The sequence below is a fragment of the Manacus vitellinus genome, unplaced genomic scaffold (genome assembly GCF_001715985.3).
Source record: "Manacus vitellinus isolate BGI_N305 unplaced genomic scaffold, ASM171598v3 scaffold_11_pilon, whole genome shotgun sequence".
Lineage (NCBI taxonomy): Eukaryota > Metazoa > Chordata > Aves > Passeriformes > Pipridae > Manacus > Manacus vitellinus.
In genome coordinates this window covers 9,253,739-9,266,796 of record NW_021938895.1, presented here as the reverse complement: position 1 = coordinate 9,266,796, position 13,058 = coordinate 9,253,739, and the positions used below count along the sequence as shown (strand labels likewise).

Genomic DNA, 13,058 nt, shown 5'->3' with positions numbered 1-13,058 from the left:
ATTACTTTGAAAGTGACAGTTATTTCTTTATTTAGTATAAGAGACAAGTAAAGTATGTCAAAGTAGTGTATTCCTTACCAAGATTCACTCTTGAAATGTACTTTTACAACTAAAATTCCCTACTTATCACAGGAGTAATCATCAGCATTACTCTTGATGTTAACCATTAAAGTCAGAGAGCCCAACACTTGCAGAATAAATATGTCATTGGTAGAGTAAGTACCAGTTTCTAAATCATTCACCTGTTTAATAATTAACCATCTCACACATCCATCTTCTGGTTTTCTCTAGCCTGGTAAGTGCATGGAAGAGAAAAATCATGAGGCCATTTCATCATCTGGCTTTAAATATCTCTCTTCAATCTCTCTTTCTGGTGCTGTGTCTGTGTCACTGTGATTATAACACTAGCACACAGAAGTTACCATATCAATGAGCTCTATACAAATTACCTGAAGTTCTCCATCTAATATCTGGTGCCTGCCACCTTTCAGTCTCTGGAGATGAGAGCCACGAGTTTGATCCCTGTTCAAAGGTACATGCCAGGGCACTGTAAAGTCTGATCTAAAGCTAAGGCACTAGGCTAACAAAACTGGACAAAATACTTAGTGTTTTTAAGCTTCATAAAGCCTCTGTGGATTTTGTTTTCCCTCCCTTCATACAAAGAGAATCCCTTAGATTCAAAAAGAAGATAAAACAAAAACCAACATTAGCCTAAAGAACCCAGAATACTATGAAAAATTGACAGATTTTAACTTGATGTGGAAGGAAGCAGACAGGACAGGGAAAGAGCTGTACAGCAATCTCATCTTACAAACCAACAGGGAGACTTCTTTTTTCCCCAAAAGTCTTACAAGCAAAGAAAAAAAGAGAAGTTACAACTGTCATCCTAATTTTTTGATGGACTACATGTAAAATATGTAGATTGGATCCAGCTACCTAACATGGTACCGTCCCCTTCCCTCTGTCATTTCATGTAGCAGTGCTATGTAATGGGAGCACTGAGCACACCAGAGTCACAACATTTCCTGTGACTCCTTTCCTTAGGACCTGGGCATCTTGGGAGGTCAGCAGCCTAACTTCCTTACCTCTGTTCATAACTTCACACAACCCTCTCAAATATCTCCCTCCCTATTTATAATACTATGTAAAAAATTGCCAATACTAAGCTTCCTGAAAACATAAGAAAAAAATCTTAAATGATTTAACAAATAGAAAGGGAAAAGGGAATTACCCAGGCATGCTTCAGTGACAAAGCCAAAATGCACTGATTTTATATACCAAGCTGCATGAAATATGAATGTCTATTTCATATTTCTATATTCTATTTCTACATCATAAAAATACAGCAGTGTTGTGGTTACAGCTGCATTGATTAAATATTTTTCAAAAATCAAAAGGCAGCTACCTTAGGTAGGCTATCAAAAAAAACCCCAAAAACCACTAATATCCTCAGGACTCAAGCTTTGAAGATGTTCAGTTCATCAAATGAATACTCAACTTAATGTATTATTTTTAGTGCCCAAAGGAAATAAATGCAGCATAGACAAAAGTCTAACAGCTGAAATTCATGCTTTACAGATGACTTTTCCCCTCTAAATTAAATGCGACTATGTTTAAATAAAACTACCTTATCTGACAGAGAGAATAAGATTTACTGGAATTTTAGTACTACCAATTAATTGTAAAACAAGATGTTCTCAGCCACAACTCCTCCAATCTGAAATAAGTTTTTACTCCAACTCTAGATTAGACAAGGTATTTTTTATTTTGGGTATTAGTGGGACATCAGAGCAGCTGACCATTTCAGTTGTTTTACAAATAAAATATTCTGGTTTTGTAAAATCTTTTATTCCTCTCCAATGACTGCTCTTCCAGATGACTTTTTAGTCCTACCTTCAAACACATCTTCTAACGATCAACTCAAATGTCCTAAAGTGTGACATTAACCACATCGCTTGCAATTCAGAGTCTTATTAACACAGCTTACCTGCAACCCTTAGCAAGTTTGCAAGTCCCAGGAGCTTAGCAGACTGTTTATAGTTTGTTGACATCTGAGCCAAACAGTCCTTGATGAGACTGAGTCGATCAGAACACAAACGCACTGTTGAAAGTAGAACTGGTGTTAAGAGACTGCACAAATGAACATGAGTGCTGTATTTCTGGTTAAACAGCATGGGCACAGGAAGTGATGGGGAGTATAAGAATGCAAACACAATCTGAAAACCAGCCCTTCATGCAGATCTTCAATTATACCTATAAACAGAAAGTTAAAATAATACCCCAGTATATCCAGCTCCAACCATTACAAGTCAGGCTGCAAAGGGAGCAAAAAGAGAAACTGACCTGAAGGAAAACTTGGTTTTGTTCCAGGTTTTCACATTCAATGATTTTCAAATTATACAACTAATCAGGATACCTTTATGTAATTTTTTTTAATTATCATTTTTGCAACGTTCTGAAAGAATGTTAACGCAGACATTAACTTTCATTTAAAATGTTTTAAGTAACTAAGATTTCATGTTACATTTTATTTTAGCATAGATGAGATACATCACAGACTGAAAGAACCGTCATAGGTAAATTCTTAAGGTTGTTTTAATATACGTAAAAATTTTCTGAGCAAGTGGAAGCATAGTCTGCAAATCATCAAGTTGTGTCAACCATATTCTGAGAAGCTTATAATTAGTACTGCGTTTCAAAAGTGATTTTACGAGGAATTAAACAATTATCTTAATTGTCTAATTTAATATCATCACCTGAATTCAGTGCTCCTTTTAGCTAGCTAGTGGGTGGCTAACTTCAGGCTGCTGCTTTAAAATGGTAACTTTCTCACACTATGCAAGTTCTCAGAACACAGAGGAACAGCATGCAGATCTTCCACTTAACACTCAGTAAGACTTTAATAGCTGCATGTGGGATAAAATCTGCATTAGCATATTGGGCTTAAAACATAGGATACTAGGCCTCTCAATAAGAGCAAAGAAGTACTCACATAATGAAAACTCTATCAATTCTAGAAATCAAGTTCAACTAAAACAATTTAAGAATGAAGGAACAGGAAAAGGTTATATTTTTAGTTTAATTTTTAATATTCTATCCCATACATATATTAGTATACAGCAATAGTATGTTTTCATTCACTCATTATACAAGCAAGATTTTTTGTAAATATGAAACATAACTAAAAGTAATCTGATGGGTCAAACACATTAAAGATGGACTTTTCTTCACCTTTAACATTAATAAGGAGTCTTCAAACCAGATTTTATTGAAATAGAGCATAATAGTAGTTCATAAACTTAAATTGCTGAGTTTGCTAAAAATACAAGTGAGGGGAAGATCTACAGAAAACTAAATGTATAACAGCAAATAGAAATCTATTGTTAATAGACTACTGTTGGGGGAACAGCTGATATTTAGTGCTACTTTAATGACATTCTATCAAAGTAACATACCATTTAAAGGCTTTCATTAAAACTTGAAAACATCATTTTAATCATATTAGATTAATCTGATTTACATGAAAGATACTGGAGCAAGGATAAGTCAGGCTCATTAATGAAATTACAGGCATGACTTCACATATTCTAATTAATCTAAATCAGTTGTATTACACATACTGTTAACACAGTATTATGCTGCCACTTTTTAAATTATACCTTCATGTCCAGACCAAAAAAAGTTGAAGAAAGTATGTGCACTTTTTCACAGGCTGAACAAACTGACCAAAAAAGAATTTTACTCTAGATATCAACAGGCTAATACTGCAAGATCTAGAAATCAGACATTCTCAGTCCAGAAATGGTAAGATTTCAGAGTATTACACATGGAGCATTAACTCACTTGAAGAAATACTTGGAAAAAAAGAGAATAAAAAGAGAACACCAAAGTAAACTAACAACAGCCACTAAGGACATCTACTTCATTCTCCATAGGCTCGTAAATGCTTTCCATAAATCCCAGTATTTCTCTGCACAATACCAGAAATAAAACACGTTTCATTGGTACTCAGTGCTCATCTCAGCCAGTTCTCTTGCAGTGCTTCCATTACTAGTGTTCATGAAGTTTCACTGTACATAAGCATAAAATTTCTTTCCAACTCCTGTCCAACAACTTTCTGTTCTGTTGGAGTCAGAGCTCCAAAACGGATTTAATTGTAACCAATTCATCAGAAGAAATACCTCGTAAAAGTTCACTTCCACTGTCAGTGGGTTTTATATACTTCTAAAAGGAAACAGCCCAGTGGAGACAGGAAAACTGCCTATCCATGATAGTACTTCTCTCCCACCTATTATTTTAAAGCTCATCGACACATAAGCAAGTGCAGATTATTTAGCAAATTAAAGATGAGCTCAAACTATTTCTGTTGAAGTCACCAGGAATTTCATATACTCAATACTCTAATTATTTTAAAGTCCTGCTAAAAGTAATTCCCAAAACAGAGGTGTAATATGCAAATATCTTTCTTACCTCACATAAACTAAAACATTTTATTACAAAAACCATTTTTTGATATATGCCTGTAAACTGGAGGCAGGAAACGGACCCCTTAGTTTAATCGTGTCACACTTACATAATAGTAACTATTTCTCATGTATATTTATGCTTGTGATTCAAGTACTCATATAAAGAATAAAATTATGCAGTACCTTGCAGCGGTAATATTTTCACTCCAAATTCTTCAAGGTAACCAAGAGCACGAATGAGGTCCAACTCCTCCTGAACAGCACTGGGACTGTCTACAATAAGCTGCAGACAGCACCTAATAAGGAAAGAAACACATTTTTCTCAAGTTTGATGAACATATCCAAAGTTAGATTTGTAGAAAAAGTTCACCTCTGAGTAAAACAAAACAAAAGAACAGCCACCAGTAATTTACTGTAATTATGAAATGTCAAAATACTCAACAGTCTTTTAACACATACTAGAAGTGTCTAGCACTCTTTCTCTGTTATGGCTGGCTAAACATTTTAACAAATTTCTATTTTCACATTGCCTTCAACTGGTTGTGTGGGATAAGCACATCACCTAAACCCTCCTGAATTTAGACCTGCAATGAATTTAGTAGAAAACGTTGAAGACACTTCTACTTAAATATATAATTATATTGGGAAATACTTTTCCTATCATTACTGCATTTTGGTATTGCCATATACTAGAAGATAAAAGCGAAATACTGTAAAAAGTTGATTGGAAGTAAAACATTAGAGTCACTGTCACAATTTCCTCAACTAGGTACAGCAAATAAAAACAAAGCTGATTAAGAAAATAACAGAAAAACTCCCACTAAATTGATCTGAAGATGAATCAATGCATGAGATCATTATCAGCACATTATTTTAAATATTTTTAATTTATATGTTTTATGAATATTATATTGATGTAATAAGTTCTTGGATTTTTTTTTAATTACAGCTTGCATTTTGATACAGTGTATTCATATGTAGTTTTATTAACACACATTTAACAAAAAAATCAACATGCAAAATCATAGTATGGTCTGGGCTGGAAGAGACCTTAAAGATCACCTAGTCTCTGCCATGGGTAGAGATTAAACCTTCCACTAAACCAGGCTGCTCAGAGCCCCATTCAACCTGGCCTTCAACACTTCCAGGCAGCGGACATTCACAGCTTCTCTGGACCACCTGTTCAAGTACCTCACCACCCTGACAGTAAACATTTTTTTCTCCTAATATCTAATCTGAGCCTACTCTCTTTCCATTTGAAGCCATTCTCCCTGTCTTGTCACTGCATACTCTTGTAAACAGTCTCTCTGCATCTTCCTTGTAGGCTCCATTCAGGTACTGGAAGGCTGCAATTAGGTCACCCAGAGCCTTCTCACCTCCAGGTTGAACAATCCAAACTCCCTCAGACTTTCCTCATAGGAGAGGTGCTCCTGCCCTTTAATCATCTTGGTGACTTCCTCTGGACTTGCTCCAGCAGGTCCATGTCCTTCCTGTGCTGGAGACCCCAGGACTGGATGCAGCACTGCAGGTGGGGTCTAATCAGAGCAGAGCAGAGGGGCAGAATCCCCTCCCCTGACCTGCTGCCCACACGGCTTTGGATGCGGCCCAGGACACATTTGGCTGTCTGGGCTGTGAGTGCACACTGACAGGTCATGTCCAGCCTCTCACTCACCAGAGCCCCCTGGTCCTTTTCAGAAGGGCTCCCCTTGATCCGTTCATCCCCCAGCCTGGACTGATACCAGGGGTTGCCCTGACTCAGGTGCAGCACCTTGAACTTGGTCTTATTAAATTGCCTGAGATTACTACAGGCCCACTTCTCAAGCTTGTCCAGGTCCCTCTGGATTGCATCCTGTCTCAGTGATTTCAAATGGTTTAAGTCACCTTACACAATAAATCAGGAAATTGTTTTATTTGTTCAGTGTGCCATATGGCTTTTATCTCTATGTGTCAATTAAGAATAGACACATTTACATCAAAAATAAAATAAAACTGTATATTGGCTGAACATCCCATCTGAACCTATCACATTTTTCAGGAGCACTGACAAATATTTCAGGCTGAAGATTAAAACATGAGAATGAAAAAGTTAAAGAGAAGATCAATACATTCTACCTAAAACAACTCAGACACAGAGGCTACTAGGAGACCTACACACTATGATAATCCCTCAGGAAAACAAGGTTAAATTACCATGAAACATCTCATTGGAGGTAAGTCAGAGAAGGACCGAAACATCTTACTAAACAGACAGTCACACATTCTTAGGAAGTATTTGATCTATAAACCACATATTTTGAAATATCACCATAAAACTAAGATAAAAGCCCCTTAGCATTAAAAGCAATGCTATTTTGTATTTCCAGAGCCTGCTTGTGAAAAACAATTCTCAATAGGAGACTGGGCAGGGTGGGAAATATTAGCAAATAAACCCTAATTTTATGACAACATTAAATCAGCTGTATTTATGTATATGATAACTATAAACATACCTGGCCAACTCCATACAGCTGTCAGTCAAACTTGTTGAAGAATTGAAATATTCTCTGCCAGCAGCCAGAACTAGTTCAATACTTCTTGCATAGCTGACTCGGTACTGTGGCTTCCCTTTTGATGAACTTGGTAGATCCACTGACCAAACGCTGCAATGCATCATTTGCCCAGCCAAGTGGATATTGTCTATACTGCTTGAGCATAAAAGACTTTCAGTGAATATCTAAAAGGAAGAACAGTAATTTAATAACCTGCAGCAGCAGCTTCAAGTCAGCTTATCTGCATTCTATGGAACTAGAATGCATATTCAACCTCTTTGAATAAAAGGATGTCTGAGGATGTCTGAAGTCAAAAGAATACATTCAGTCCAAGCACAAAATGTAACTTCTATCAAGGAAAGTATTACTTTAAGTAAAGCTAAAATTAACTAGTAGCTACTTGTTTCTACTTATTGGAGGAAAAAAAGCATACTAGCTGTCTTTTTACAGTCTTTTTACTAGCTGTCTTTTAATAGGTGATCTTTAAGAGATCAGAAATATACCTATATTCTGAGGTGTTAATAAGATGTAAGAATCTGAAAAGGTAGTTCAGTATTAAGACCTTAAAACCAACAACATACGAGAGGAAATTCTGTATCCCTGAAGAAACTAAAAATATTTAGAACTGATCATATAGGATGCTATTTAAATTTCAATCAAGACTATCTTCAAAGAGTGCATACTAATATAATTCTGCATCTGCCAAAAAACACCTAATTTATTTCCAGGTCAAAGTTTTGCCCACTTTAGACACTCAAAATAATCTCTCTTACTTACAAAAATAAGTATTTTTTTCCTTAAGCACAGTCAGTATTGTCCAAATAAAGAGCAGGACAGACATTTAATAATTTAAAAAAATATCACAGCTGAAACAAAATGGTTTTTATCAAAGGTTTTAAAGTTCACAACAAATTAAACCTGACCAATGAATTATAGAAGAGACTAGGTTGGAAGGGACCTCTAAAGATCATCTGCTCCAACCTTTCATGGGAAAGGGGGCACAGACAAGATTATCTAGCACCCTGTCCAAACACATCTTGAAACAAGTATTTCTTCACTAGGAAGAACCTCTCCAAACCATCTCACGCTCTGGAAAGGAACACAGTTCAGTGCTTCTTAAAGAACATCACACAATTGGATCATCTTCCATTCCATAACATTTTAATCTTCAAGGAACAGTGAAAGATGCAAACTATGATAGCTGACCCTTCTTCCTCAAAGTTCACATAAACAATATTTACCTCTCCTGAAATTTATGGACATGAAGCCCTTCTTTAAGAAGACAGAATTCACTTTGCATGGAAGCAAAACAGAGTAAGCATTATTCTAAAAAAGTATCCAATATAAACCTCACATGGGATTGCAATTCCTTCCTGTCTCATCAATTTCTCAATTTTGAAGTTATCAAAGTGTAACTGCATATGACAGCATTACACTTCAAAGCATTTTCAGCACTCCTACATAATTTTACCAAAACCCTTGTTTGTTTTTTTTTAAATCACATCGTTCAGAGATTAAAAAATAATTTGATGTTAATAGAAGACATATTAAGATCAGAGCAAAGCCAATGCCTTATTTGCAGAGTGCTCTAGTATTATAATTTTTCTAAATTAACTTAAAAAAATTCCAAGTATACTAAATTGTAGGCTATTACAAAACCATGAATATTAAATACATTTAAGTTCTCTTTAAGCAACTTCAAGCTGTACAACTACTAAGAATGAGTGATTTTTTCCACGTATATGTTGAACAGCATTGCTTTTTTCCTTCTTTCTTTTTCTAATCTGCTTTTAAGACCTCTCCAAAGAGCTTATCAGAGTGGTAGTCATAAGCAATTAAATCTGTAAGCTGCAAAAAAACCCTTTCATATATATATATATATATACACACACACATAAAACATGAAATATAGTGGAAACAGTGTTGTATCTGTAAAAAAACTGCAGTATATTGAAGTGAAAATGCAAATAAAAAATAAATGTCACAGCAAATTCTGTATCAGTCTAATAGCTGTCCTTTGCAAATACTAATGACATAGGTTTGGATTTTATGCACATGCAGAGTTTTTCTCCTTCAATGAAATTAGATTTCTCATTTCACATTATTTTACTTCAACTGCAAGTAGCAGAAAGTCCATAATCCTATAATGATATTGGATAATATTATCAAACTAGAACTTCATGTTTAAGGAATGCTTGAGAGAAGATAACATTTATCTAAAAGAGTATTTATTTTTATTAGTTTAAAGCGTTTATTGCTAAACACATTTGTACACAGAATTACTGTCTACAGCATACAGCCTCAAGAAGCTGACTCAATTTTGAAAAAGGTGAATTCTATGTAAAATATATACAGGATATTTATTAAAGAGGCTTTTGACAAAATGAATTAACACCAGAAATTTCTGGTTTGAATGAAAATACCGCAAAAAAGCCAGTAGACAACCAAGTAATACAACACATAAAAATGTGTTTACATTTGTGAGCAACAATATGAAATGAGTATCTGTAGCTTACCTGGGACATAAGTCAGTAAGAAGACACAAAACTCACCTCATAGCACGTATCCAAATGTAAGCATCTATACACTTTCTGTTGCATGTCTAACATATCCTGGAGCAACTCCTTCCACTGTGTCTCACTGGCTGATGGTTGCCTACAAATATTTTTTAAAATTAAACACTCCCTACCTCAACAGATTTAAAGAAAAGCAATAGATAACACTACATTTCAATCACCAAAAATAAGAGTTTTCTCAAATGCTATTTCAATATTGAACTGGACTTTTAATAAGAAGTGATTTAAAGATAGAATGCATTTAATATTAATTAATATTAAAAAAGTGTCTGTGGGATAACATGGTGTGACAACAATGCAATACCCAAGTGTTTTCTGTTTTTCTGTGGGATAAGACAGGGATTTAAGCAATTTTTCTCAAGATCCCCCAGGTAGGTTTCGAAAATTTTCAATAATACATCAGAAAGTTGGATATGCTTTCTTCCTCATAATCCAAGAACAGCGGGACAAAACCAAGTTTCTAACAGCAACTGAGGATTATTAAAGTGCTGTTCATTGTAGGCCATCTCCAAGGACTAATCAATTGCATGTAATCACAGCAGAATAGAGCTGCAACTTTATTTTGTTCCTTTAAATTGAGTGGTATTCAGATTCTTGACCCTCTGGATCCCTGGATCAATGCTGACCCACAAAACTTCAACTTCTTGTGCTCTGTTAAAACTTTTATTAGTAAAAACATTATGAAGGCTTTCTCACATTATCTTGAGCCTTTCAGATTAAAAAAAGATTTTTTTAAGCTAGTTCCAGATAACAGTGATTTTCTCATGTGGCATTAACTTTCATTTTGACAAAGCAAAGAGTCTCCATGAGCGGAAAAATCAACATTTTTCCTACAGAAGCATTGACTTGATCTTTGCAAAGAAAGGTTTTTAGAACTCTTAAAAAGCTTTCATACTACTAAAAATCTAAATATTACTCTACCATCACCAATAAACTGCTGTGCATGTTTGCCTTAAATAAGAAAGAAAAATCACCCACAGTGATGGCTGCTTTTCCCAGGGTTCAAATTTTTTATCTGCTCATGCCAAGAGCCCATAATAATTCATGTACAGTTGAAAGATGACGTAAATGAAGTACTTCTTAAGTAGAAAAATTATACTGGGAATATAAGCAGCAGAATCAATAAGTAACAATCAATAAATTACCCTATTACAAGGGTTCCAAGAAAACATGCCAAAAACAACTAAGTGTTATTTTACAAATCCTACACTCTCAATAAAATTAAATAGGTCTTAAAGGACCTCATTTACAATATGTTAACTTTTACAGTTCATCATCTTGCAGCCTTTTAGGCTTGTTTACTTGAACACAAACATACTAAAGCAGGTTCGAAGTAAGACAGACTTTACTGTGGAGGATGCAGTCAAAACAGCAATCATGTTAATCATTAGTTTAACAAATGTATTTTAGGTACACCATCTTCAGGGTGAATGCCACAGCTCCCTACTGCAGCACAACAGGCAGGGACTGTTACCTGACTGTCCTTTCCATCTTATCTCCCACTCCCCTTGGAATACTAACTTGCGACCTGTGTGCCTTGTCAGCCTAATCATCAGCTTCCGTGCCTCCTCCACATTGTCCTTTGTGTCTTTCACAAAAGAAACAGGTTTCTGAAGTCCATGTTTCTCCAACAGCTCTGACACACTGTAAATAGAGAGTCAGCGTTTTTGAATCCTGCACAACTGTACAACTACTGCTGCAGCAGCAGTCTTAAAGCTGTCTCAGACAATGTACTGCAAATGCAAACAGACTCCATAAAATCTGTAACAGTAGGGATTAGCCAGAGTAACATTATCTACATTTTTTAAAATATATATAATAATAATAATAATAATACAGTAGGGTAAACACATCACCAATAACCTGATAACATATCTTTACAGTTTTCGTCTTTGATCACTTAAAGCATTACAGAGTATCAAGACCAAAACAAACTGATGCCTTAAGCCCCTAATGGTTTTTTATTTTTCTAATTTTGTAAGCCTTATAAGTTTTATAAGTAGTGGAAGTAGACTTTAAAAGCAGCAACCCTCACATCCCTTTCCCTGTAGCACCCTTAGTTTACACATTCCTTAACCCTCTTACCCCATTCTATGCTCCCCATATCAAACCTACCCCTGAATTCAGTGGCAATGTTTAGTCTTTTGTCAAGGCAAGGCCTAGACTGTTTAGGGAACAGCATTTCAGGGCCTGAATAACAAAACGGAGTCAAGAATTAGGTGAATATGTACCCTCTGTGCCCCGAAGAAGATGAAGAGATGAAGAGAGTGTCTCAAAAAGCCCCCAGCCCCAATTCCCAGGGGGTGGGCCCTGGGCGGCCCAGAGCAAAGGCCACAGGGTGGACACATTTGGGATTGGAGGGATGGTATTATAAAATGTAACATCTCTGGCACAGCAGGAGCGCGTCGTAACATCTATTGCCTTGGCACAATAAACCCTTTCCTTATCTCACCCCTAATTAACTGCTCTGGAGATTTTTTTTAGTACCAACATCTCCACGGCACCAAAACTCCTCAGTTAACTCTCTTTCTCCTCAAAAAAAGAACAAAAAAAAAACCAAATCCCAAACTTTTTAAAAAAAAAATCTATGCATTTTTAAAATATTCAAATAGATAAAACCATTCAACATTTCTATGTTCTGAATAAAAAAAAACATACGGATAATCTTGTTGACAGCACTAAAAACAAGTTAAGTATTCTTGCTGCTTTCTTGTCATAAAAAAGTTCTTGGCTCTGCCTAGTGACTTGTGTAAGAATACATTATTTATTTTAGCAAAATTAAATACCTAAGAATTTGTTCCAGTTCATCTACTTCATCATGAAGAGTGTTAGTTTTATCTGTTTCAGGCCTGCAAAGATATTACACAATTAAATACATATATACAAAAGTAATTCTTATAATCTCTTAATGTATTTCATATTACACTGATATAAAGATAAGCAGTTTGAAACATTCCTTGATTAAAATTAAATATATGTTTACTTGAAAATATTAAAATTGTCGGTTTCTTGCTGGGAAGATAGTTAAAATTGAGAGGGTCCCTCAGTTTCCCAAGAACAGAGCTTCTTCCTTAGACTATTCTCAGGCTCTCTCCTTCATACATGCAAAAGATACTGGAATAATAGTTGACATCTCTTCGTGTTTCCACTTTCTTGAGAACTACCTGCCCTTCATATGGGTCTTCCATCTTCCCTCTCTCGTGGGGCCATACTGCTGCTTGCAAGCTAAGTGCAACATGCCACTAATTGTAACGAGACCAATGCGACACTAACACTGAGCCTCAATTCATCAGACTATAAAAGTCTAAGGAGCTAACACAGAAGCCTTGCTCCGGGCTGCTACTTTAACTCATGTTTTTCTGCATTATCTGGTAGAGTACATACACATCACAAGCATACAGATACACATATGACAATCATGGCAACTCAGACAGGAGCAGAATATTCCAATAACATCAACTGCCCTTTAGTGACTTAACAACCATTTT

The 13,058-nt window shown here is 35.6% G+C and overlaps 1 protein-coding gene across 1 annotated transcript in view; it reads right to left on the bottom strand.

The window, feature by feature from the left end:
* Nucleotides 1–13,058, bottom strand: part of NBAS (neuroblastoma amplified sequence) — a 165,790-nt gene that overhangs the window by 106,113 nt on the left and 46,619 nt on the right. The window contains 6 exon segments of the mRNA XM_018088939.2: nucleotides 1,988–2,101; nucleotides 4,650–4,762; nucleotides 6,956–7,179; nucleotides 9,547–9,649; nucleotides 11,092–11,214; nucleotides 12,357–12,419. Coding sequence (XP_017944428.2) covers nucleotides 1,988–2,101; nucleotides 4,650–4,762; nucleotides 6,956–7,179; nucleotides 9,547–9,649; nucleotides 11,092–11,214; nucleotides 12,357–12,419 — 740 coding nt within the window.